General features: G+C 37.4%; 1 protein-coding gene across 1 annotated transcript in view; it reads left to right on the top strand.

Moving 5' to 3' along the window:
- TOP2A (DNA topoisomerase II alpha) overlaps positions 1 to 26,488 on the top strand; it is a 36,751-nt gene extending 10,263 nt beyond the window's left edge. Inside the window, exons 13-34 of the mRNA XM_039353979.1 lie at positions 811 to 936; positions 2,904 to 3,014; positions 3,125 to 3,230; positions 4,611 to 4,720; positions 11,008 to 11,100; positions 11,763 to 11,877; positions 12,213 to 12,334; positions 12,821 to 12,969; positions 14,525 to 14,756; positions 15,160 to 15,294; positions 15,414 to 15,614; positions 16,227 to 16,422; positions 16,808 to 16,899; positions 17,176 to 17,325; positions 17,419 to 17,502; positions 17,886 to 18,083; positions 18,193 to 18,295; positions 18,381 to 18,518; positions 19,463 to 19,559; positions 21,015 to 21,073; positions 23,924 to 24,138; positions 24,895 to 26,488. Coding sequence (XP_039209913.1) covers positions 811 to 936; positions 2,904 to 3,014; positions 3,125 to 3,230; positions 4,611 to 4,720; positions 11,008 to 11,100; positions 11,763 to 11,877; positions 12,213 to 12,334; positions 12,821 to 12,969; positions 14,525 to 14,756; positions 15,160 to 15,294; positions 15,414 to 15,614; positions 16,227 to 16,422; positions 16,808 to 16,899; positions 17,176 to 17,325; positions 17,419 to 17,502; positions 17,886 to 18,083; positions 18,193 to 18,295; positions 18,381 to 18,518; positions 19,463 to 19,559; positions 21,015 to 21,073; positions 23,924 to 24,138; positions 24,895 to 25,038 — 2,976 coding nt within the window. The 3' untranslated portion in view covers positions 25,039 to 26,488. The remainder of the gene's footprint in view (positions 1 to 810; positions 937 to 2,903; positions 3,015 to 3,124; positions 3,231 to 4,610; positions 4,721 to 11,007; positions 11,101 to 11,762; positions 11,878 to 12,212; positions 12,335 to 12,820; positions 12,970 to 14,524; positions 14,757 to 15,159; positions 15,295 to 15,413; positions 15,615 to 16,226; positions 16,423 to 16,807; positions 16,900 to 17,175; positions 17,326 to 17,418; positions 17,503 to 17,885; positions 18,084 to 18,192; positions 18,296 to 18,380; positions 18,519 to 19,462; positions 19,560 to 21,014; positions 21,074 to 23,923; positions 24,139 to 24,894) is intronic.
- Positions 26,489 to 27,454: the final 966 nt, after the last annotated feature.

Raw genomic sequence — 27,454 nt, 5'->3', positions numbered from 1 at the left:
TTTTACAATCTTTCTTGCTACAGTTGTTAAGTGAATCTGGCTTCCTCACCGATTGCTTGTCAGAAGTTCATAAAAGGAGATCACTTGGTCCCATGACACTGCAACCATCATAAGTATGGGTCAAATGGATGAATTTTGAACACATGACTCTTGGGAGGCTGCAGTGTTTGTAAATGTGAAAAATAGTCATAAGTCACTTTTTTCAGTGCCATTGTAACTTTGGTCATTGAATGGTTGTAAATCGAGGACTACCTGTATTTGAAATGGTTTTTTTTTAAAAAAAAAATGTTCTGCAAAGCTAGAAGCATTAGCCTTCATTTAAATTTTAGCTCAAAAGCGCATTTATAAAACCATGCTGTGATTAGTTCTTGAAGTTAGAGTTTTATTGTTCTTCAACTGTATAATGACTATTCCTCTACCCAAGTGAATCTTCACTGAAATGTGACTGTATATATAGGTTATTTGCAGTACCTGGAGGGGTTTCCCCCCCTCCCCAAGTTATGCTGCTGAGAATCAGTAATAAAATATCAGGAAGAATGTTTGATTCTCTTTGTCAATAAATATTTGAAATAGAAAAACAGTCTTCCCCCCCCCCCCCAAAAAAAAACAGTCTAAAAGTATCATCCCTACTTCCTTTGATGATATCTCTCCTTTATCCAGCCATCTGCTTTGAGTTGCCATCAGCCATTGACAAAATGAATAGGTGGGTTGGGTTGATTGGTACTTAGCAATGCCCTCTCTCCAGGGTTAAAGTGAGCAGAATAAATTCATATTCTGAATCTAAGTAAATTCTGGGTTGTTTTTTTTCAGATAATGGAGAATGTTGAAATTAACAACATTATTAAGATTGTGGGGCTCCAATATAAGCAGAGCTATGATGATGAAGACTCGCTCAAAAGCCTCCGCTATGGAAAGATCATGATCATGACTGATCAGGTCAGTCATAATGTCAGAGACAATGGTATTGTATTCAGGCAAAAGGGACTTCCCAGCCAGTCTTTTCCAAAGCCTTCAATTGATATAATATGTCTCTTCATTTAGGTGTTCTGGATTTCATATTTTATTAGTTTATCAAAATATAAAATACAGAAATACAAAGAAAAATGAAAATAATGGGAGAATAGGAGAGGAAACGGGGAACAGAAAAAAAAAATCTAGGGTAAAAGAGTGAAAAAGAAGAAAAGCATTGACTTCCAAGTCCTTTTGGTGCAGTAGAATGTAACATACCTCCTCAACATTTTACTTTAAATAATAATAACCATTTCTATAACAATAAACCTATCTAATCAGCAAAACCCAAAATCAAAGTTTCATTTTTTTTTCCACCTAAGGCAGAAAGTCCAAAAACGGTTCTCAGGTAGAAAGAAAATTGATTGTATTCTTTTCTTTAATCAAAGCAATCAATTAAACAATAGCTTCTAATTCTTATCAACTTTTGTAGCCATTTGTCCATTGTGAGAAAAAGTATCCTTCCATTTTTGTGCATAAGGTATTCTTGCTGCTGTCAACATATATAACATCAAGGTTCCATTTTTTCCCAGTTCTTTATCCATTAAACCCCCCCAAAAAAGTATCTTGTTTTATCTTTATATTCACTTTAAGAATCTTCTGTATTAAGATGTGAATCCTACTCCAATATTTCTTTCCTTTATCACATGTCCACCATAAATGATAAAAAGTTCCTTATTTATATTTACATTTCCAACATTCATTTTTGAGATACCTTTAAACATTCTTGCCAATTTGCCTGGTATTAAATACCAGCAGTACATCATCTTATAAAAAAATTCTTTTAAATTGTAATTTAATGTAAATGTTAAACTTTCTCTTTTTTAATATATTTTATTAATTTTTTAGCATAACAATCTTTAGTGCTTAGTAAACAATGTGTTGTTTGGGTTCATATATTTAACAGCAGTCAATAATAGTTAATTTCTATGTTTTCATAATTGGGATGCTAACTAGAAATACCTTTCCTTAGTCCTCTCTTCCAATATTGTTCTCCTATAGCAAATATATTTCTTAGTACTATCAATACATACGAATTTGAGCATAAACATTTTTGTAGTATTTAACAATAACATCAGTATGTAATGTCTTTTTTAATCAACTTATCATTTGAATTAGTTGCAACAGCATACATTTCCTCCTGGAAAATATTTGTCTTGTCTTGAAGTAGTATTCCTGCAAATATTTGATGTTCCAGACAGGAGATTTTAGAAAAGAATATTGCATGTGGTTTCTTACTACTTTTCCTTGTATATGCAACTTCCCAAATTATTACAAATTGCTATCAAAGAAACAAAAAGAGAATAACTTCCTTCAGTTCTCAGATGACTAAGCTGCAGAACAGAATCTCATCAGCAACTGGACAGGGACCATGTGAAAAAAGTACTTCCTGATGTAAACCATTCCCAACTCCCAGAAATGTAGAAATCAAGCACTCAAAAATATTTAATAATAACTAGAATAGATTAGTAAAGGAGTATTTCTATTGTGCTGTTATTTCTGTGAAGATATCCTATATTAGCATTCTGATTATGACTGGAATAATCAGGCCATAATTCTTTATCAGTTACAGGGTAAACAAGTGGTCAGTGAATCGCTGGTGTCTGTTGTTAGACATAACAATCATACCTGGTTTTGCACTATAAAACAATCTTGTTCTTCTTAGTTCCTTCCAGAAGTGCTGAACTTCATAATCCATAAATAACACTGGACTAGAAATTAGAGGTGTTGTAATGTAACATTACAAAGTGACAAAAGACACTATGGGCAAAACTGACAAACAAATGCCATAATTAAAAGATTGATTAATATTGGCCTCAGAATATAAAGCTAGTAAGATTCTTGACTCTTCCAACACCAATGGATGAAATCTTGTCTTCTGAACACTTTTGTAGGATCAAGATGGCTCCCATATCAAAGGTTTATTGATTAATTTCATTCACCATAATTGGCCATCTCTTCTGAAGCATCGTTTCCTAGAAGAATTCATTACTCCCATTGTAAAGGTGAGCTTTCCCACCCCTTTGAGTGATAACTAGCAACTGAAAATATTCTTACTAAATGTCCTTAGTTATATTGTTAATTCTTCAAAATGAGACATTTGGCTTTTCCATAGGTTTCCAAAAACAGAGAAGAAATGTCTTTCTACAGCATTCCTGAATTTCAAGAATGGAAGAACAGCAACTCTAACCACAAAAACTGGAAAATCAAATACTACAAAGGTTTGGCTAAACTGTAATGTCAGATGAACTAAATAAGGCTAACTTTAGAATTTAGAAAGAATACATTGTGTTGGATAGAACTATTTTAACCTTACTTGGAATCAAGGGATTAGGGGCTATATGTCAACTATTTTAAACTAACTCATCAAAACAAGAAATGTGTTCCATGTAAAGTGTGGAAGATAAAGATGAGAAAAGCTCTTTCTCTACGGCCTAGCTGTCAGGTTGAATGTTAAACAGGAGGCTGAATGGGTATGTTAAAACGCTTAATTTGTCCTACATTTATTTATTTATTTATTTTATGAGACTTATATACCGCTTTAAGTGCAAGCACTCTCTAAGCGGTGTACACCAGTAAGCAATGTATATATATATTTACATTGCCCCCAACAATCTGGGTCCTCATTTTACCTACCCCGGAAGGATGGAAGGCTGAGTCAACCTTGAGCCGGTGAGATTTGAACCGCTGACCTGCTGAACACAGTCAGCTAAAGTGGCCTGCAGTACTGCACTCTAACTGCTGCGCCACCTCGGCTCTGCGCCACTTTGCACATAACACCAAGATCGAATGAAAATGTTCTTGATTGTGATATAGTAATTGAAGCGAAGTGACAGACATTCTCAGTAAGTGCTGTATTCTGTATCCTAATCTATAAAAACTCTACTTAAATTGTAAAGCCTCAGTAGGTACAAGTAGTCATTTTGATTGCAAAGTTTTAACAAGAAAAGCAACTGGTTAAACATTTAATTTAACCTTTATAAGCCTCATGCCCTCAAGCATGTTGAACTCTATCTAACCTAGTCAATGAGTTACAGTCAGTGCTTTTTTTTTTTTGTTTAAAAAAAAAAGGTGCAGGAGTTCACACATGTCATACAACCCACCTTGCCTACCCTACAAGGTTCCATCCCAAAAAGGTGCCGGAACTCCATTCTATGACCCAAAAAAAAGCCCTGGTCATAGTCAACATCTGAAGAGTGGCAAATTATAGGAGAATGCTTAAGAGTGGGGGGTTTTTTTACCTGTTAGTGTAGATGGATACAGAATAAGTTCAGACCAAATGATTCTGCTATTGCATTTGTGAATAATTGTGAATAGTTTTTCTTTTACTATTCGTACACTAAATCTGATTATAGTACTAAGTACTGTTTTCATTGGTGCAAAGAAAATGAATTGCTGTTGAAGCAATCTGACTGGAATTTTGTTTCTTGTTCTTTTTTTCTATTTTGTTTTATTTTAATTTTTATTTGTAAGCCATCCAGAGTAACTATGGAATCGGGGAACCTTGAAACTGAAATTATAATTAAATACAAATAAAAGTTGCACATGAAATATGACTGTCTTATCTAAAAAAATTTTACACAGACTCTCTATCTCCCTAGGTCTGGGTACCAGCACTTCAAAGGAAGCAAAAGAATATTTTGCAGCAATGGCAAGGCATCGAATACCTTTCAAGTACTCTGGTCCTGAAGATGATGCTGCAATCACCCTGGTAGATTAAATTTTCTTCTTATCCCTCTGTTCCTTTGAGTTTGCAAACTTGTTTGGACAATGAATCACCAGAAGCCCTTCTGCTTAGTTTTATTTTTTAACCCCAGTTGGTAGTTTTATTCCCTGCCACAGGATTTGGGCAGTTTTTAGATGTAGGATTTAGGTGCCTGAAATTAAGCTTCATTTATTTAATAGCAATTATAAAAGTTAAAATATACTGCAGACACAATGAATTATCACTTGGATAAATTTGGATAAATATACATTTTTGTGTTTGCAAAATATATGAACTCTGTAACTTTAACTTTTCTTCCTAAATATTGTTGGATTTATATAAACTCCACTTAATTCAATCATATTTTGAGGTTTTAATTTCCTATCAGCAGGCACTATGAGAGACATAATAGTTTAGGCATAATTTAGTGGAACTTAACATGAATCAGCTTCCCCCCGAGGTTCGAACTACTCCCACCCTGCCGGCCTTTAAGAAGGCCGTTAAAACCCTCCTGTTCCGGTAGGCCTGGGGCTGATGTCCCCGGGGGGCCGGGATATGATCGGACTCGCGGTATGACTGCTTTATTTTATTGTTTCATCATTGTTTTAACTTTGTACGCCGCCCTGAGTCCTTTGGGATTGGGCGGCATATAAATACTGAAAATAAATAAAATAAATAAATTTAATTTGCTTATAAAATCAATCAAATCTTTATTTGGTCATAGACCAGCAATAGAATACAAAAGTCATAATTAGTTAAAATAAAAGGATATATGTCTGGGGGGAAGGCTTAACATTAATACCACAACTTATATGCAAACTATAAAACAGTACTTGATTGTGGTCAGAAAAATAAAATCATACTGATCCGATAATAACATCATGAGATCAAACAGATTGAAATGATCAGTATTTGTAGTAAAAAGTGGAAATAATTTCTGTCATGCTCCTGTATAGAGAGGACAATAGAGAATTGACATGTTCTGTCAATTCAATTATCCCTCCACATGTGGACCAGTCTCTGTTTGAAGAGGCGGTTTTTGTTTTTTGTATCTTCTTTCAGTAACAGCTATTGGGAGGGCCTTGAATCTGGCAAAAAAAAAAAGCCCCTTCTGAATTTTAGGATTGTTATGCAACAGATATTTACTTGGTTGGAGAGAAAGTTCAGAGTGGCTCAAGGTGTTTATTGATAGTGCTGGAAAATCTGCTTGCAACTCTAAAACAATAGCCCACTGTTAGAAATCAGCTGGAACAGGGGGGCCCAACCCCTGGGCCATGGCCCACTACTTGTGGAAGTCAGGCTGTGTGCACATGCATATCTGCGCTGCCCCACCATTCATGCAGGCCAGTTCCCCTTTTTCCGCTGGGCTGCCAAGCCTCAAAGGTTAGGGGTCGCTGAGCTAGAGCATGTTTGTAGCTCAAAAGATAATGGCTAGTCCTGAATAGCCATAGAGTTGCAATTTGGCATGTATTGCCTGGTTCTAGGAACACTGAAAACTGTCAGTCATAGTTAAAGGACCAAACCAACTGGAAAGAAGAGGAACTTAAGCCACTGGAAGAAGATGTAAATCCAGACAGAAGTTTCAGTTTCAAGAAGACCAGTTTAATAACATAGGACCATGTTTGAAATATAGAGGGTTCTTGAAAGATGGTTCTCAAAAACATGGGCTCAATTTTTCCAAAGACAGGAATGACCTGTAGGGACCCTTCAGAGCTCCAAACAGAGCTGGGCTCAGATCTTAGCTGAGGAGACTAATTGCTGCAGGCATATGTTGAGCTCCTTTGGAGAAGTAAAAGTTTTGTAAAGCCAACACTTTTTTGTGTGCAAATGACTAGTTAGCCTATTTAAATGTTTTGACTTGCTCTGTTGGATAGTTATTAGTCACTATACATGCATCTTAGATGCTTAGCAAAGACTGTGACCTTGGTTTTAGTGTAATTGGAAGTTCTTGGCAGTGTTCAGCTAATATTTGGAGCACCCAGTTCAAGCCAGTCTGTTTGAGAAAGCAGCACAGTGTTGTTTGCATACAAAAGAATAGTTGTGTTTCTCCCAGTTTCAGCAAATGAAGAGATTGGCTATTTAGAGATAGTCTGCTGATTAGGTGGAACTTTGGCAAATAGCTGATTATCATTTGGGTTTAGTCTGGCATCGAAGTCCCTTTCAGTGACAATATGAGCAGTGGGAAAACATAATTCAAGACATTGATATAATCTTCCCCAAATTTGAGAGGTATATAGAAATTAATGAGAAACAATTTCTCTAGAAAAGTTGAGAATAACTGTTTGTGTTAGGTTCTCAAATGAGCCTATTGACATAATCTCCGTATTTAGAATGATTGAGATATGGACACTCAGACCAATACAATGTCTCCCTTATACAGTGCCAGGACCTGTTAAGAGAAATAATGGTTTATATCCCCCAGTAAAGTAATCATTTGTTGACCAAGTCTCTTGGACGTTGAATTGGGACAAGTAACTTATAAAAGTACGGGACTCTATGGGGCTGGGGTGTCCTTGATGTTCTCTGAGCTTGGTTCTCTTGCAGATCTATCATTGTCCAAACTAAGTATCAGCATCAATGCTAATAAGGAATGGGGTTTGCTCTCAGTTTATTTTAACAGAATAACGGGATTGGAAGGGACCTTGGAGATTTTCTAGCCCAACCCTCTGCTCAAGGAGGAAACCCTATAACATTTCAGACAAATGATTGTCCAGTCTCTTCTTAAAAGCCTCCAGGGTTGGAGCACCCACAATTTTGGGAGACAAGTTATTCTACTAATTAGTTCTAACTATCAGGAAATTTCTCCTTAATTCTACATTGATTCTTTTCTTGATTAGTTTCCTTCCATCCGTTGCTTCTTGTCCTGCCTTCAGGTGTTTTGGAAAATAGCTTCACTCCCTCTTCTTTGTGGGAGCCCCTGAGATATTGGAACACTGCTATCATGTCCCTCCTCGTCCTTCTCCTCGTTAAACTAGACATACCCAATTCCAGCAACTGTTCCTTATATGTTTTAGCCTCCAGTCCCCTAATCATCTTTGTTGCTCTTCTCTGTACTCTTTCTAGAGTCTCAACATCTTTTTTACATTGTGATGATCAAAATTGGATGCAGTATTCCAGGTTTGGCCTTACCGAGGCATTGTAAAGTGGTAAATGAATGAATATGGACAAGCAATAGTGTCAAAATGAATAATAGTGTGTCCCCTAATCCAGTCCCCTAGATTCCATAGATCAGGAGGGGACTGCCATGCCAACAAGTCTTTTCTCAAAATGATGTCAACTGTCTTGGACGGTTGGTAAAACCAAATCAAGTAGAGCTCTGGTTACTTTATGTGATGTCACCAGAATTTCTCTCAAATGTCCATTCTTTTGAGAATATCGGTTTGTTCTGAATCTGGCAGGACACTGAAAGAGTTAAGATGTTTTCCCCAGGTCATCTGTGCTGTGTCTTGCTGTGGGAAGAGGAGATTTTTCGCCTGGACTATCATGGGGGGAAGAGGGGGATGAACTGGTAAAGTGTCCTTGAGATTATCTGAAGTCGCTATAGAGGCCAGATTTGGTTTAGGAGTGGGCTGAGTTTCTCTGAGCCTACTACACATTTTTAAAAGATTGAAAAAGTGTGTATTTATTACATTTTCATGCTGCCCATTCCATTATAAGGCGACACTGGGCAGCTTTCCGATTATTAAAAAAAAAATAGAAAACTATGCAAATTAAAAATTTAAAACAGGACTAAGAGACGGACAACACAGGGATGAGGTCTTCTTACCCCATCAGCCATCTCCAACAGGCCCCCAAGCTGACTGGCAAAGCCAAGTTATAATACAGATGGTCCTCATTTTACAACCATTCCTTTAGTGACCATTTGGAATTGCAGGTACTCCTCAACTTACAATAGTTCATTTAGTGACTATTTGAAGTTATAACAGCACTGAAAAAAATGACTTGTGATCATTTTTCACAATTACGACCATTGCCACCTTCCCAAAGTCATGTGATCAAAATTCAGGTAACTTTATGACAATTGTAGGGTCGTGTTTGCAATCTTTTGACAAGCAAAGTCAATGGGGAAGCCGGATTCACTTAACCATGCTACTAACTGCAGTGATTCACTTAATAACTGTAGCAAGAATTAAAGTTCATAAAATGGGGCAAGATTTATTAAACAAATGTCTCAGCAACCGAAATTTTGGGTTCAATTGTGATCATAAGTCAAGGATTAACTATTCAGCGGCACTGAAAAAAGTGACTTAGGACCATTTTTCACACTTACAACCATTTTAGCATTCCCATGGTCACCTGATCAAAATTCGGATGCTTGGCAACTGGCATGTATTGATGATGGTTGCAGTGTCCCAGAAACTGTAGTGATTCACTTAACAATTATGGCAAGAAAGATCATAAAATGAGGAAAACACTTAGTTAACAACTCTCTTGCTTAGCAACAGAAAATTTAAGCTCAATTGTGGTCGTAAGTTGAGGACTGCTTGTACCCCTCCAGAAGGCCACAGGAATGGGAGCAGTTCTCACCTCCAGTGGTAGAACATTCCGCAGAGTTTGGGCCACAACAGAAAAGGCTGTTTTCCTTGGCCGCACCCACTGGAATTCTTTAGCAGATGAGATCTGCAGCAGGCCTCTTCTGGCGCAAGGGGGACGGTCTAGTCCCTTGGGATGAGACGACTGCTCAGATAAACTGAACCCATCCCATATAGGACTTTAAAAGAAATAAACAACACCTTGAATTCGACCTGCAACTGGCAACCTGCAGCTCACACAACAGTGGTGTTATTATATGTGCCACCTAGGAGCCCTCAGAATTACACTACTGTATTCTGCACCAGCTCTGGCTTCCAGATACTCTTCAAAGGTAGCCCCATGTAGGGCACATTATAGTAATCCAATCAAGGGTTGACCGGGCCATGAATGACCATGCTCAGAACCTCAAGATCCAGGTAAGGATGCAACTGGTGCACAACTTGAAGTTGTATAAAGACTCCTAGCCATGACTGTCACCTGCTCTTTGAACAGGAGTTGTGATTCCAGGAAAAACCATAGATGGATCCAATGCAGACCGATCCAGAACTAACAATGATAAACAATTGGATCATGAGGTCCCTTGCACCCTCAGCCACTCTGTTTAGCTAGGGTTCAGCTGAAGCCTGTTGTTCCCATCCAGATCCCTACAGCCCTCAGATACTGTGAAAGGAAAGCCACAGCAAAAAGTATACAGAAAAGGCCTTATTTTAAACAATATACTAGGAGTTGTGGGTTGCCCAAATGTGTGTAGAATTTGTTCTTGGTCTCTAGATGGAAGTCGGTCATCCTGCTTTAAATCAAATCAGATGCTTCTCGCAAGACAATTGTTCTCTTTATTCCCCACTGATCTGTATTTACTTTATTATTTAATATTTGTAAGGTGATTTATTTAGGTTGTAGACAATATTTACAATTTAAATAGCTCTCCCCCTTTGTTACGTGCCCACTGAAAATTTGTTTCCCATCCTTTCCCACAGGAGTGGTCAGCTGTCTCTGATTGTTTTCTCTTTTCCTTGGTGTAGGGATAAACTTGCCCTTGGCTTTCCAGCTGGTGTTTTTGGGGCACACGTGATACAGCAGATATGTGCTTTGGTAGGGTTGTTATTTGGCTGGTTCTCAATGTTTTACGGTTCCTCTTTTAAGGAGTTCACTTTGATTTTAATTGTGGGCTAGTCAAAGATAGAGAGAACCGTTTGTGCCGTCAGCAGACTTAGTTTACATTTTTGTTCTTTTAAGTTTATCAGGTTAGATACTCACACTATCCTGTATTAACTGCTTATTGCAGCAGTGTGCTTGGGGGGATGGAGAGTTCTCTTCCATTGAAGAGAAGAGATCTATAAGCTGTTGACTTTCAACCGTTGCTTGTAAATCCATCTCTAAACCATCATATTCACAAAGCATTTGAGGGAATAAGAATATTTACAGGAGTTGGCTATCTGCTCCTTAGGTAGGTTCAACTTTTTGTGGGTTTGGATCTAGCTTGTGTTGCAGAATGTGTATGATGTCCCTTCCTTCTATTTTCTTTGATTATTAGTAATGTCCTGGAATTTCCTCAGCTTTTTCTAGTTGTTGAGGCTTTTAATAAGGTAGCAGATGTGTAGAGATTAAAAATATGGTGATAAATACCTTTTCAGAGGAGTTCTTTGCAGCAATTCCTGCTTTTTGGCATCTTTTTCCTCCTTACTTATCAAAACGTCTGTGATTTAATTAAGCACTTGGCAGTGAAAACTATTGTTTAGTAAGATTCTTGTTCATTCTAGGCCTTTAGTAAAAAAAAGGTGGATGACCGAAAGGAGTGGCTGACAAACTTCATGGAAGACCGAAGGCAACGGAAACTTCTTGGTCTGCCAGATGTAAGTATTTTACAGAGTAAAATGGGATTCCTTCTATATGGTTTCGGCAGAACAATACACACACACACATATACATACATACATACATACATACATACATACATACATACATACATCAGATGGTTTCTTTTTATTACTTTAGCATCAGTGAGATGTCCTTATCTTTGACTATCACTAAACATTTGGTAGCAAGTAAAAAATAATTAGTAATAGAAACATATAAACGTTTGAGTTTTAAAAATTTCTGAGCTAAAATCAGCCAGTTTCAACCTCACTAGAAGCCTCAGTCTCACATATTTCCACTGCAGTCAGAATAGCTTATTTTAAGTTTGATGTTTCCTAAGTGAAAACTTTTTCACCCATCAGTTACAAAGATTTGATGGAGGGAGTTGTTATGTATATTAATGAAATGATCTATTAAGGACAAATGATGCATATGCATTCTTTATGAACCTTCTGCCACAAGGATGCATCTAGCAATATGTGGTCCAAGTATAAAGGTTTTCCTTTCATATCTAGTGATGTGTGATTCAAGGGAAAGATTCCTGTGTTTTGTTTAAAAAAAAAAAATCCACAAGACATTAGAAATGATAACACCTCAGTAGAAGAAAGCATTTGGATACTATTTAAGGATTTATCTTAAACTGCCTTACCTTCTTTAGGATTACCTATATGGGAAAACTACAAATTACCTGACCTACAATGATTTTATCAACAAGGAACTTGTGCTGTTTTCAAATTCTGATAATGAGCGATCTATTCCATCATTAGTTGATGGTAAGGGTTTTCTTTTACAAATAAATAAGATTTTGTGTACTTTAAATTTAGTGCATCATATTTTTGAAAGAGATAGACCACAAAGAGCTGACTTAATAGGGAAAATTTTGTAACTGGCAAATAAACATTTATAAAACTTTATATTCTTAAACATTCTTGCCTGAAGAAGGTTTTAATGCATCAGAAAATGTATATTTATTGTCTAGATATAAAGCAGATATATTTGCAATAAACTAATATATAATCTAATTTGGAAAATTTATCCTTTTGTGAATGCCTTAGCTAAAAGAGGCTCACTATGGAGAGAAGTTGTAATTACTAATGTATTCTTTCAGGAATGAAACCAGGTCAGAGGAAAGTTTTATATACATGCTTGAAAAGAAATGACAAACGGGAGGTAAAAGTAGCTCAGCTGGCTGGATCAGTTGCAGAAATGTCCTCTTATCACCATGGAGAGGTAAGAAAAATATTAAAGGGATCTCAAAAAGTAGCAAGTAAAAATATAGTTTGCAAGGAGTATGAGCATTAGAAATTGTTACAAGGAAGGGTGAGCATGATTTTTCATTTTCTAACCCAGTGATCAGCAATCTGGGACCTTATAAATATTACTAAGTTATGTTCCCAGCATGCTCATCATTTGCTCTATTGGCCTAAGGCCATTGGGAGTTGAAATTCAGTGATTTCTGGAAATCCATAGGTTGCCTATACCTGTTGCAGCTGCAGGTAACAAAGCCTGGAGATGGAGTTTCCTCTGTAATTCTCCAACCACAAGTCAGTTGGCCAATAGTTGAAGCAGAGTTTATTTGGAATAAGGTAGAAGTAGATTTCTAGTGACTTTGGATTTTTCTGGCTAGTATTTGTGACTTAGCTTATCCTGTTCATTGTATTGATGCTTGATGATTTTGGTGGTGATGCATCACTTATAATTATTACTTTGTTTCAGAACTCACTGATGATGACTATTATTAATTTGGCTCAAAATTTTGTGGGCAGCAACAACCTGAACTTACTTCAACCCATTGGTCAGTTTGGAACTAGGCTGCATGGTGGAAAAGACGCTGCAAGCCCTAGATATATCTTTACAATGCTCAGGTTGGTAAAAGCAGGTTGCTTTTCTTAGTTTAGACTTAGATACTCCCTTCCAACTTAGTGTACAGGAAGACCTCGACTTACAACAGTTCATTTAGTGACTGTTCAAAGATACAACAAAAAATGACTTACGATTCTATTTCATATTTATGATTGTTGTGGCATCCCATAGTCACATGATCAACATTCAGATGCTTGGCAACTAACTCATATTTATGATGATTGCGATGTCCAGCAGTCATATGATCAATTTTTGTGACCTTCTGACAAGCAAAGTCAATGGGGAAGCCAGATTCACTTAACAAACCATGTTACTATCTAAACAACTTTGACAAGAAAGGTTGTAAAATGGGACAAAATTCACTTAACAACTGTCTCAGTTAATAACAAAAATTTTGGACTCAGTTGTGGTAATAAGTTGAGATCTACCTGTATTCTAGTGATGTTGGAACTACAGTTCCTGAATAACCAAACAAAAAGGCTGACTTGAGATGGAAATGTCTTTTCAGATGTACTTAGATTTATAGATCTTAGATTTACTTTGTTTGTGAATTTAAATGCAGTAAACTTTCTATTTAACAAATCATAATCTAAAAGTTTCAGGTCTAACAGACAAAACATGTTTGAATTTCAGGTAATAATAGTTTTTGCCTCGGACAAATCAATCTGAACCAAGTTTACTGTTTTCAGTAATTCCCCTCAAAATGAGTATTTTCTCAGGTTCAGATGTGTTTTTGTACCTAAAAAATATCCCTTCAATATTCAACAGCCAAAATATCCGTTCAATATTCAACAGCCAGTGTCCACAGACACTCCCATACTCCATTTAATCAAGGGTTTAATACACATTTAATGTGTAAAAGTCTATTTTAAAGAGATTTAGCAAGATTTCCTTCTCTGTCAACAAAAGAGGAATCAAAAGAAAAGTTTAACTTTTATTCTCTAAGTGACGAGATCAATCAATACATTCATGCTTTGTCTTTGGTAGTTGGGGTCTTTTCCCCCACCCCCTTTAGGTTTTCTTTTCTCTTGTGTCTTTAAAGCAGTGGTTCTCAACCTTTTTAATGCCGCGATCCCTCCCCAACCGGTCGTAAGTCGAGGACTACTCAACTGGTGCAGCACCGTTTGCAGAATGGGACTTTTGGCGGGCTCAGCGGGGCAGAGACAGCCTGGACAATTCCTATTGGCTTTTGAAAGCCAATAGAATTAGACTCTATTCAAGAGAGTCTATTCTATTGGCTTTCAAAAGCTAATAGAATAAAAGGAAGTAGCACAGCTAAGGAAAAGGGGGAAAAAATGGTGGACTGCGTTGTTTGGCGACCCCCATGAAATGGTCGTTCGACCCCAAATGGGGTCCCGACCCACAGGTTGAGAACCCCTGCTTTAAAGGGAAAGTAAAGAATTGAAAGTTACTGTCATTTCTTCACTTCCTTGACAACCTCTGGCTATTTTTTTTCTTCCTTGTTTCTCCTCACCTGCAGAGAAGACCCCATAATCATAAACCTATTTCTAGAAATATTTAACCACAACTTTAATTTAAGCTTTTCATTTTTCCTAGTCCTTTGGCACGATTGGCTTTCCCAGCAGTAGATGACAATGTGCTGAAATTTATGTACGATGATAATCAACGAGTTGAACCTGAATGGTATATTCCCATTGTTCCCTTGGTGCTGATCAATGGTGCTGAAGGCATTGGAACTGGCTGGTCATGTAAAGTTCCTAATTATGACATTCGAGAAGTGGTTCATAACATTCGACGTATGCTTGATGGAGATGAGCCATTAGCAATGGTAAAAAAAATGCATCAATAATTAAATAAAAATGATCTCTGTGTGTAGACAAAGATACAATTGGATTTTCTTTATTTGGACGTCAGAGCCATTACAATTTAATTTTTTTTATAAAAAAAAACCCAGCCTATAGCTACCTTCCTAGTATGCAGTAAAGTTTAAAATGACACTTTCTTTAAAAGAAAGCAATATGAAGTCAATAAATATTATCTCTGTACTGGAGATTTTTGTACTGCTTTTTATAAAACTATTTATGACTTTTTCTCTACAACCTCTCTTCTATTTTCAGAAGCCTTTGTTGAAATTATCACCCTTGTTATCTTAATTTGGATTCTTATTATATTATGCAAACAAGATACATGTTCACCCTGGCTTACTTTAATTCAGCTAATAATATTTTTAGATTCCTAGTTACAAGAATTTCAAGGGGACAATAGATGAACTAGGGCAAAACCATTTCCTTATCAATGGAGAAGTGTCAGTCCTTAATTCAACCACCATTGAAATTTCAGAGCTTCCTGTTCGGACATGGACACAGGTAAGGTTTGTTTTATTTTTGTACTATGCTCTCTGAGCCATAATAACAATATGTTTCTGAACTCACCATATAAGAGAAAATATAAAATCATTATGTTGTTTCTTCCCGTCTTCCAAAAGACTTATAAAGAACAGGTTCTGGAGCCTATGCTGATTGGCACAGAGAAGACTCCTTCACTCATAACAGACTATAAAGAGTACCACACAGACACTACGGTCAAATTCATCATAACAATGAGTGAACAGAAACTAGTGGAGGCAGAAGCTATTGGTCTACATAAGGTCTTCAAATTACAAAGTCCTCTTTCTTGTAGCAATATGGTAAGTAACAATTCAGAAGGCTTCTATTTTTGTAACAGGATAAGCATACCTAGAAAGTCTGTCTGTCTCTCTCATATGCGCACACATATACAGGCTATATATATCTTTTAAACAAATATAAATTATAGAACAAAGGATGACACTCTCTGGGAGCCATCTCCATTCAGCTAAGACACAGAATCTCAGAGTAGGATCCTTTTGTGGCAAGATCAAATCAATAGTTTTTAACTGAAATCTTAGACTTCAAATTCTCAGGTAAAACTGGAGAAGTAGAAAATCAGTCTTGTTAATAGATTTAACTATGCCTGCCTGTTCCTCCATTTTAGTTATTTATCTCTGTTGCCTTGGGAATGGAGAGCTGCTTTTTTCCAAATAGTGAAAGCTTTTTTGCTCTTGTCACTTTGAGAGAGATTTGCACTTAACTGTAAGTAAGGACCTGTTTTAGAAACCAGGCATGTAGATACATTTACAATTCCTAAAAAGTAACAAGACACCATAATGAGAAATGGAGGTGAGTGGGGGTAGGCCATGTAATGGTTAAAGGAATCACATCCAGCTTTTAAATGCAGCCCTACAATCTATAGATCTTTGGGACCTTACTCTTTGTTCCAGGTACTTTTCGACCATGCTGGCTGCCTAAAAAAATATGAGACCGCAGAGGATATTCTGCTGGAATTCTATCAAGTCAGATTGCGTTATTACTGTTTAAGAAAGGATTGGCTCACTGGCATGCTGGGTGCAGAATCTGCAAAAATAAACAATCAAGCTCGCTTCATCCTTGAAAAAATAGAAGGCAAAATAGTGATAGGTAAGGACTGTTAGGATTTTGTTACAAGCCATGAAAGGTAGTAGAACAACTTTTACAGAAATAATTCCTAGCTTCCCATTCTGGGTCAGAATGGGCAAAACAAAAACCAAAGAATTATTTTTCCTGACAGGCAGAGAAAGCTTACTTTTCTAGAAATAAAAACTTAAATAATTTATACAATAAAATCTAAGCTGAATGTACAACTTGAAATACTAAATGTATATGGGTGTTTACTTTCCTGCTTTCTGTTAAGAGTAATCCCAAAACTTTTGGGGTGGCTTTTGTGTTTGTGGCATGCAAGTTAACATATTCTTAGCATGGTGCCAAATGTGATGCTTTATTTTGGCTGCTGGCTCATCTGGGTTTGTTTGATCTTCCTCTCTAGAGAACAAGCCCAAGAAAGAATTAATAAAGGTTCTCATAGAAAGGGGTTATGATTCTGATCCAGTAAAGACATGGAAAGAGTCTCAACAGAAGGTATGATTCTCAAGCTCTTCCTTTTAATCCACTCAATAGTTAAGGGTTTGGCTCAGTAACTTTAAAAAAGCCAATTCCATGATATTATAGTGGGTACTGCAGCAAGGAAAATAGATCTTCATGCCAAATACTGGTTTTTTGAAGCAGATAGGTACTCTAAAGGAAAGAACTGTGAGAAAGGGATGGGTTATTGACTGATCCCCTTGAAAGGACAAATACTAAATAACAGCTATTATGCTATTAACCCCTGGCTACATTTCTCTTCTGCCATGCCAGGACATTGATGAAGATGCAGAAGAAGATACTGATAAAGAAAATGAACCTACTGTGGCCACTGGACCAGATTTTAATTACCTTCTGAACATGCCCCTCTGGTACCTAACAAAAGAAAAAAAGGATGAACTGTGCAAGCAGCGGGATAATAAAGTAGGTGGATGAGTTCTTAGAGAAAAATGTTTGTGGTGCAGTAGTATTGAAAGGTCAAATATGGACCTAACTGTTTCTTGCTGCTTTTATTAGGAAATGGAGCTAGAAAACCTGAAACAGAAGAATCCTATTGACTTATGGAGAGAAGATCTGGCTGCTTTTATTGAGGAACTTGATGTAGGTAAACTTGGGTTTTTGGGCCAGAAACAATCAATTTCCAGTCTAAGTGAAACATTCCCTATCAATAGCTCCGTGTCTTCGTTTGGGTAGGGTGCTGGCATTTAAAAAGAGGAACTGAAATGCTGAGAGTAGTGGTAAGTTTTAAAGTAAGCTTACAGAACAAACAAGGCTTAGATGCATACATAACACCAAAATTAATGCAGAAATTGCTACCTGTTTCAGATTTAGATATAGAATTTCTCTCTTCCATTTGTGCAGAACTGCAGAGTGAAGCTAAAGCAGAAATGCCCTCAATAGGACCATTTTCTTTAGGTCAAATTTCACAGTTGCAAAACCAAATATTGCAAGGTATTAGTTTCTTTTTATCATCCACGCTTTAGGTGTTAGAAGAAAAAGAAAAACAGGATGAGAAGTTAGAAATCATAGGCAAACCTAACAAAAAAAAAGGAGGGAAAGCGAAACCAAAAACCCAGCAGCTTCAGGAAATCCTGCCTTCTCCCAAAGGAAGGAGAGTTATCCCCCGAATAACTGAAGAAATGAAATTGGGGGCAGAGAAGAAATTAAAAAGAAAAATCAAGGTAAACAGCCTTTGGATGGGTGTATGTGTTTAGTTTTCTTAACTAGCTTCATAACTTCCTTTTACCTATCTCCAGTAATGATAAACTCCTTCCATTTGCTCATCTATAGAGTGAAAAAACTGAGCTTGATGAGAATCAAGATTTCCCAGGGACCAGCAAGGAACCAAAGAATCTTAAACAAAGATTAATGAAGAAACTGAAAATGGATTCAGGTAAAATCCTTTTGCGTTTTCCCTGTGGGTTTATGTTTTCTATGGGATGTATTATAAGTAGCCTAACAAACCTGCTGAATTTCAGATGCCAAGAAACAGTCCAAACTGCCATTCAAGCCAGTAAAAAAAATAATGAAAGTAAGTCCTTGGTCTGACTTAGAATATGGAAATGAAGATGCTGTTGACCCCGAGGTTGATTCTCATGCACAACACCAAGTAACAGGTAAATTTTCAAAGAATTTAAAATCAGCTTGGAATCTTAATTTGGGTGGCACCTTTCTAAAGCATGTTTAGAAAGCTATAAAACATCCTAGTCCACAGTTCATAGTAAGGTAATACAAAATGTTGCACACAGAAACCAAACTGTACAAGAAGGTTTCTAGTTGTCCTATGCTTGAACTGAAACACAGCTGCTTTGATCCATTTGAGCTATTTGTGGCCCAAATAAAAGTGTGGAATGAGAGAGAGAATGGGACAAAGCCAAAAACATCAATAACAGCGACTAAGTAGATAAAGGGGATGCCTCAGCTCAGCAATCCAATAAATTGATCTGGAAGGTGGAATGGAGAGTGAAGGCCGGGGTGCACCAGCTTTGTTCTGCCCAGGTTTTGTTCCAGTTTTTTCAAACCATGGTTGCTTAACAGTTCAATAAAAATTTCACAATGCAATTATTTATGCTGTAATTGGAACAAAACATTTCCCCATTTGCTATATTCCCCTGTTGCTTAAGAATATACAGTTAGTCCTCGACTTACTATTACAATTCAGCCCAAAATTTATCTTGCTAAGCAAAAAAAAAATTGTTAAATGAGTTTTGCCACCTTTCTTGTCACAGTGGTTAAGTTAGTAATATGGTTGTTAAGTGAATCTGGCTTCACTTGACTTTGCTTGTTAGAAGGTCGCAAAAGCTGATCATATGATTCCAGGACACTACAGCCGTCATAAATATGAGCCAGTTGCAAACATCTGGACTTTGATCAGGTGACCAAGGGAAGTTGCAATGGTCGTAAGTGTGAAAAATGATTATAAGTCACTTTTTCAGTGCTGTTGTAACTTTGAATGGTCACTAAATGAATTGTGGGGACCACCTGTACTGTCATTTAGCCTTCCTTCTTCCCACATTTTTGGGTTGCAGCTGATTTTTTTTTTTCCCCTGTTTGGCAAAAGCAACACGTATGCAGGATTCTAATTCGGATACAGATGAAGGTGCTATTATGGCTGAAGACTCTGCGAGAGCAACAGTAAAACCAAAGGCTGTTCCTAAGTAAGTTTGTTCAAAATGCAGATGTGATTCTCCTACTTTGATTCTTAAAAAATATTTGCCTAGATAACAGACAGCACTTTAAGGCTAATCAGAATTGAGAAAATAGTTTTTGCAAAGATTTGTTATATTTCGTGTTTATTACACAGAAATGCTGAGAAGACCAGAAATAATTTTTCCTTTTAAAAAAAAGTCAATATGTACAAGGTCAGGTTATTTGCTCTTTTCGACCTGTACCAGCTCTGTCAGACGTGGGCATTTTAAGGTACCCAGGCAGTGGTGGGATTCAAATATGTGAACAATCCGTTCTCTGTGGATGCCGCTTCCGGAAGTCCATTCTGGGCCTGGGCAACAAAAAATTAGCTATCGGTTCTGCTGAACTGGTGTGAACCGGCTGAATCCCACCACTACACCCAGGCCACATTCACCTTTGGGTTGGATCTTTCTCGTCCACATGATGTCAGTCAAAAATTAAACAGGGTTTTGCTGCCAGAAATACCAACAAGGCAGAAGTTACAACAGGCGAGCCCAACAGGCTGGACTTTCTTGCACTCCAGGAGGCATTTAGATTCCTCCTTGGGCTGCTAGATGCACAATAAACCAATCCTTCCTAAGGCCGTCAGAAATTGCAGAGCTTGTAGATTAGTCCCACCAGAGGACTGGTAGACCAGGGTCTCCTATGCCATGCACACAATACTATTGTACTGCTTTTATTTTGAAGACGACCGCTTTTTTAAAAAAATTATATATGCTCGTGCATGCGTGCCTACACATCTTCACAGTCCTATTGCTTTGGGCCATATCTCATGTGGCCACAGAGAAGATTAATTACCCATCCCTGATCTATGCAGACAGGCAATTGTTTTCCAGGATGTTAGACAGTTATCCAAATCAGAAGGATCTGTAAAATTAGAACCTGGAATCATCTGCGTGCAGAAAGATGCACCATAACTGAGATGGGCCTTTCCAGTTTCCCCATTTTGCTGATGAAGAGTTCCACAAACTTTAGGTCCATACATCTCATCAACTGATCATACAAAAGTGACCTGTTGTTTCTATTTTAAATATATTCAAACCTTGTTGTATTATCCTGCTCTTTCTGCTAGATGGATGTCAGCATTATGTTCAAATGTTCTATGAAAAATACCACTTTTAATTTTAACCATAATATTACAATAAGTTGCTTCTGTTTTATAGTTCCAACCCAACAATGGAATGCAATTCAAGAGGTTCACAACCTTTTTCAGGTGCTTGGTTTCACTGCAGTGGTGCAAATATTGGAAAAGAAAATAATTTTAAAATGGATTAAATCTCAAAATTTGGGCAAATCAATCCCAAGATTAATTACAATCTCTTGGTAAAGTTTTAATTTTTTTTCAGTTAGGAATGTCTATGAGCATGTATTGCTGGCCCTGATGCAAAATAAATGCATAATTTAATACAGAATTTATGTTCTAGGAAAACAAAGGAAGAGGAAGTTGAATTCAAATCATCCAAAGTACAGAGCAGTAGCTTGGGTGAGTATATAATTCACTTGTATCATAATCTCCGTTTAGCCTATAAAATCCAGAATTCATTCACCCATTACCATTTTTAATGCTAGGTACTACCTAACATAGCCCTAGATATTATGCCACGCAATGAGTCTATAATATGTCTGTGGACTATAGCCAATGTTGTAACAAGGCATCCTATTAGGTTCTCCTTTAATACAGGATTATTATTTGTCATGGATTATACTACATTACACTGTTGTTGTTAATTGCAAAGTCGTGTCCGACCCATCGTGACCCCATGGACAACATTCATCCAGGCCTTCCAGTCCTCTACCATCTTCTGGAGTCCATTTAAGCTCACGCCTACTGCTTCAGTGACTCCATCCAGCCATCTCATTCTCTGTCGTCCCCTTCTTCTATTGCCCTCAATCTTTCCCAGCATCAGGCCCTTCTCCAGTGAGTCCTTCCTTCTCATTAGGTGGCCAAAGTATTTGAGTTTCAACTTCAGGATTTGGCCTTCTAAAGAGCAGTCAGAGTTGATCACCTTGCAGTCCAGGGGACTCGTAGGAGTCTTCTCCAGCACCATAGTTCAAAGGCCTCAATTCTTTGTCACTCAGCCTTTCTTACGGTCCAACTTTCACATCCATTCATTGCAACTGGGAAAACCGTGGCCTTGACTATATGCACGTTTGTTGGCAAGGTGATGTCTCTGCTTTTTAGAATGCTGTCTAGATTTGCCATAGCTTTCCTCCCCAGGAGCAAACATCTTTTAATTTCTTGGCTGCAATCCCCATCTGAGGTGATCTTGGAGCCCAGGAAAATAAAATCTGTCACTATCTCCATTTCTTCCCCATCTATTTGTAGTACAATGCTATAAAGCATTAAAGATTGGTTCAAAATACAGGTAGTCCTCAAGTTATGAACACAATTGAGCCCAACATTTCTATTACTGAGATAATTGTTAAGTGAATTTTGCCCTATTTTATTACCTTTCTTGCCCAATTTAAATGTAGTTGTCACTGCAGTTGTTAATTTAATAATGTGGTTGTTAAGTGAATCTGGCTTCCCCACTGAGTTTGTTTGTCAGAAGGTCACAAAAGCTGGTTACATGATCCTGGTACATTGCAAATGTGAGTCAATTGCCAAATATCTGAATTTTGATCATGTGATTAGAGGATGCTGCAACAGTCATAAGTATGAAATGCAATCATGTCACTTTTTTAGTGCTGTTGTAATTTTGAACAGTCACTAAATAAACTGTTGTAAGTCAAAGACTACCTGTATTTCATCTAATTTTTGAAGCATTTTTAGAACAATTGTTTCCCTCACTGAACTCAAATGCAACACAAAAAAAATTGAAACAGCATGAACATTAGAGATGTTTCTCAGATTCTGCAGTTTTGATTTTTGCACATTCTTTTCTATGAGCTTAGTCATTGTTAACATTCCAGTGAGTGACAGCAATGCTTCAAAAAAAAAAAATCCTTGAAAATCCAGTGTACAAACAAAAGGACAACCAATCCAATACTGTAGGTTTTAATTTCTCTAATTATTTTTATCCTATGGCACACACTTCTTCAAGGGTTTAACAAGTCTTTTATACATCTAATAATAATCAAGAGGTCATTCTCTTGATTTGTCATTTGTATACACATTCTACCTGCTCCTCTATATCAGTTTGATAGTAAAGAAACAATCTCTTGTTGAAAAATACACCAGAGATGTTTCTCTTTCAATTAGGCCTTGACTCTTGAGATTGAAGATTGCAGAGGAGACTCCTTTTTGTAGAAGCTTTGCTAGTAAAAGGAGAACAATATGCAAAATTTAATTTGTATGAGAGTAGCACTGTGGAGACATTATGCAAATCAAATGCTAATAACCACCTTGAATATATATTCTCAGCTGCTGATGGAGAGAATTTCCCAGTAATTCCTTCCTGTTGTGGAATTAAATATTTTTAAATGTATGTAAAATAAATTTGAGAGATATGTTCTCTATATTACAATTTCATATGTAACATGATTACATTCACCCCCAAGCTGTTGGTAGAGGAGCATGTGCAGTAACAAAGTCTCCAGTAAGACTTATAAGGACATCTAAGACAAATAGCATATCTCATCAGGTCTTTTAGATCAGTGGTTCTCAACCTTTTTAATGCCGCGACCCCCAACCGGTCGTAAGTCGAGGACTACTCAACTGGTGCAGCACCGTTTGCAGAATGGGACTTTTGGCGGGCTCAGCAGGGCAGAGACAGCCTGGACAATTCCTATTGGCTTTTGAAAGCCAATAGAATTAGACTCTATTCAAGAGAGTCAATTCTATTGGCTTTCAAAAGCCAATAGAATAAAAGGGAGTAGCACAGCTAAGGAAAAGGGGGAAAAAATGGCGAACTGCGTTGTTTGGCGACCCCCGTGAAATGGTCGTTCGACCCCAAATGGGGTCCCGACCCACAGGTTGAGAACCACTGTTTTAGATCCAAGAGAGGAATAGGCTGCACAGTTTACACATGGAAGGAAAGGTCCTGGCCTTGTCCTCATTTTCTCAGAGGCCATACTCTCATTTCCATGGAGGAGCTTGCACTTCTGTTATTCTTGGGGAAGATGTATGGTTAAGTGGCTGATGAAATTCAGTGAAAAGACCACCAACTGGAATCTTCAGAGTTCTGCCCAAAGGAATATTGGGACCTACAAATAATTATCCTCTACCATACTTTCTTAGACAGGGATTGGGCTTTTTTTATTTCTGTCTAGTAGAACAACTAGGAAGTGCAACCTATTGTTTAGGAATAAGCATTTCCAAAGCTGTTATCAGTATTTCTTGGTAGAGAGGAGCTAAAGGTGTGCCCACAAAAATTTGTTTCTCTTCCTTTAGGAAACCAGCCTTCTATTCAGGAGGCTTTCACTAAGAGAAAGGCAAAAACCAAACACAGCAAGACTAAGACTTCAAGTTCCAGTTCAGATGATGTTCCCAAAAGGCTGGCCAGAATGAGGAAAGCTGCTAAAAGAAGGTTGCCTTCCTCTTGCAGTAGTGAAGAAGACTCTGATCCTGACTTTGGCCAAAGCCTTAAAAAAAGAATAGCACTTAAGGTTTGTTTGTTCATATTTTCATCATTATCTCTAATCGTTTAAAGTAATTTTAAAAGATGCCCTAGATTAAACCTACTTTATTGGATCACAAACCTTATTTGGCATGTTTAGGATAAATATATGTATTTTTCAGGCAGTTGAGTAAAAACTGAGCATTAATTGACGCAAATAAGTTGCCTGAGTTTCTCATACTGAGTAGGAGCTTCCTATGCTGCAACAAACCTAACTTGTCATTTGTGAAAAGTAATGTTACAATATTCTAATATATCTTTCTCTAGCTCAGATGCTTATTCTGTAAACTAGAAGTCTTTCCCCTCTCCTTAAGACCTTTATAAAGCAAGGACAAAGAGTCAAAGAGCTTTTTAATCCTGACATATAGTTCCTATAGCAACTATGAAAATGACAGGAGAGGCTCCCACCAAGTTAGAGCAGAATTATTTGAATTCTATGAAATTCTTTGAAAAATGGTTTGGTGTCTAGTGTGCAGCATTCCCCCAAAACTGCTGCCTTCCTTTTTCCCTGTTTGGTAAATGGATATTATATCACAATGGGTTTTTGTCTCTTGGTGCTCAAGAAAGCACAAACTGATTATGGAGACATGGAGTGTTGAGTCAATTAGCATCGCCCCTTACCCTGAATATTATCACCCCATTTCTTTTCCTAGAATATTATAATTATTATTGTGGCATCCATTATATAGACGATTGCAGTGATACACATGGAGCTGTCCTGAGAGTTTATTGTTTATTGTTGTAGAAATCCAAGGATGTCGATGAATCATTTGTCATTGAACTGAGCTCTAGTGAGGACTTTCCTGTTCCAACCCTGATCCGTGAAAAACCAATTCGCAGCAAGAAGCTAATTCAGTATCTGGAGCAGTCGGACGATGAGCAGTTCTAATCTAACAGCAAAATATATTTGCATTTCTTTCTACTGTAGTGAAAAATTAATTCTTTAGTAAACAGCAGTTGATTCCAAATACTTTTGAGGGGCTACCTGATAGAATAAAATGTTATGTCTTTTTTCTAATGCTGTAAATATTTTTCTGTGTTTTTATAGTTATAGCAGTCACTTTTATTCTTGATAAGACCATAAGTAATAAAAAGTGGTAGTTTACCTTTTTCCTGTCTTTCGGTAGTAAAATGTGTATGCTTTATTCTCTGGGCTCAAAAGCAGCATTCAGATATTAGAACATCTGATCTCAAAGCTCTCTCTGAATTGTTCCATCCAGATTGCCATTCTAAAGTTCCTTGCACGCACTTTGGCAACTGAAATGCTAAGCAGTATTTATGACTTAAGAGTTATTGCCATTTAAATTGCTGTGAAGGAGAATGGTGAGAGCCACCTTGATGTAGGGATTAAGGCATAAAGCTAGAAATCAAGGACCGTGATTTCTAGTCCCGCCTTGGGCACAAAGCCAGTTGTCAGTCACTTTCTTTCAGCCCTAGGAAGGAGGCAGTGCTAAATCACTTCTGAGAAACCTTGCCAAGAAAAATGTAGGTGCTTGGGTCAGGGAGTTTCTGAGCATCAGACACAATGGGAAGTGGGGGGGGGGATGAAAGTTCTCTGAGTCAGGAATATAAAAACATTAAGGCTGGGCAATAAAGTTAATACATGCATTAGAATAGATTTGACTAGGAAGAGGATCTTTGGAGTTCAAGGAGCACAAGTGCAGTACTTAACTACAACTCATGAAAGTAACTTCCTTTTTGTGATTATCTGGTTACTTCATAGAAGTATAGGATAGATTGGCTTGTCCTCTGATCTAACAAGGGTTTTTGAGGGCCTAGCATCTTAACAGCCAGGAATCTGGAAAGTTAAGCCCTGAAGTAAGATACTTATTGAATTTCTTTCCATAAAAAAACACTCGGCAATATTAATATTCTCTAACTGCATCATGAATTGAACAGTTACACTTAAGCCTTGTTTAGATATTTTCTTCATTTCAAGGGGGAAAATGTTTTACAAAATGCTCCCTTCTTCTAATTAGATGGTAAATCACTTTCAACCATTTCTGAGCTTTCCAGATAATCACAAAAAGGCAGTTACTTTCATGAGTTGTAGTTAAGTGCTGCGCTTGTGCTCCTTGTACTCCAAAGCTCCTCTTCCCTGGTCAAACCTATTAACAGCATAATGCATGTATTGCCTTTATTCACAGAAGGACACATCTGAATTTAAGTGCTGCCTCAGAAAGCTGTCCTTCCACTAAGACAACATTTGGGGTGGGGAGCAATATCAGCACTGTGCTTTATCTAAACACAATTAAAATTGAATATATTGATTTCTGCAGACTTCTCCAAGGAAATCCCAGCTTGACAATTGTTTTAATAAATTCCAGTTCAGGACATCACATTTTGAGTGACTCATTCATTACTGCGGGAAGTTTTACTGAAAAACTACATTCTTAAGGTATTTAATGGCTTCAAGTCAACAGTCATTTACCTTTGTTGCTTCCTGTGGTCCAAGCAGAAAATCTTAGTAATTTGGGTACAGTAGTCCAAATCTATTTAGAATGCAACTTCAAAAGCCTAAGAATAAAATCTGCCTTTCTTTTCTTGCTCCAGTTCTGGTTAGCAGAAGGGAAGAAATAGTAAGAAAGGCCATTCAGGGGTCCTTTCAAAAGGAATTTATTTGCCAGAAGTACAAGTATTGGGTGGGGTGGGGGTTTGCTTGGAAATCCAAGGCACAATTATATTTACAAAATGCTAGACAGCATTGCCAAAAAAAAGAGTGCAAAGATTCAAGTTTAAGTAGATTTTGGAGACTATTAAAAAGCAAATGTTATCAATCTAAAATCCTGAGAATATTTACATTCTCCAGCATGATTGGATGGAGAATCCACAAGTGGGTTGTCTTAATCTTTCTGCTCCAATAAGACTAAGTCTGAAGTGTAGCTACGCCTCTGCTGTGCAAGAGCACCCCAGTTTTAGACTTAGTCTCTTGCTCAACAGACGCATATTGATCACTCAGATTACCAACAGGTTGTATAATCCACTTGTGGAATTTCCCTTCATTCTGGACTTTAGTTAATAATTAAACAAAAGGGGAAAAATTGATTGGCATTTTTCCTTTCTGGCCAGGAAGGCCTTAATTGTAGGGATTCCTACAGGCAGTTGCCTGCCTGAATTGGGACCGCTCATACGAACCATTCTTCCCTCAATTAGCATTCCTAAGGCCATTAACAGCCGAATTGCTTAACTCACCAGCTGACCGGCGTGGAGCCCTAGAGCCTTTAGAACGTTCAGGCGATAGCAGCTAGGCCAGTGGTGGCGAACCTATGGCACAAGTGCCAGAGGTGACACTCGGAGCCCTCTCT

This window comes from Crotalus tigris, unplaced genomic scaffold (assembly GCF_016545835.1).
Source record: "Crotalus tigris isolate CLP2741 ecotype Arizona unplaced genomic scaffold, ASM1654583v1 scf7180000018544.1747854, whole genome shotgun sequence".
Taxonomy (NCBI): Eukaryota; Metazoa; Chordata; class Lepidosauria; order Squamata; family Viperidae; genus Crotalus; species Crotalus tigris.
The sequence above is the reverse complement of the archived record's forward strand: the minus strand, read 5'-3'. Positions and strand labels throughout refer to the sequence as shown.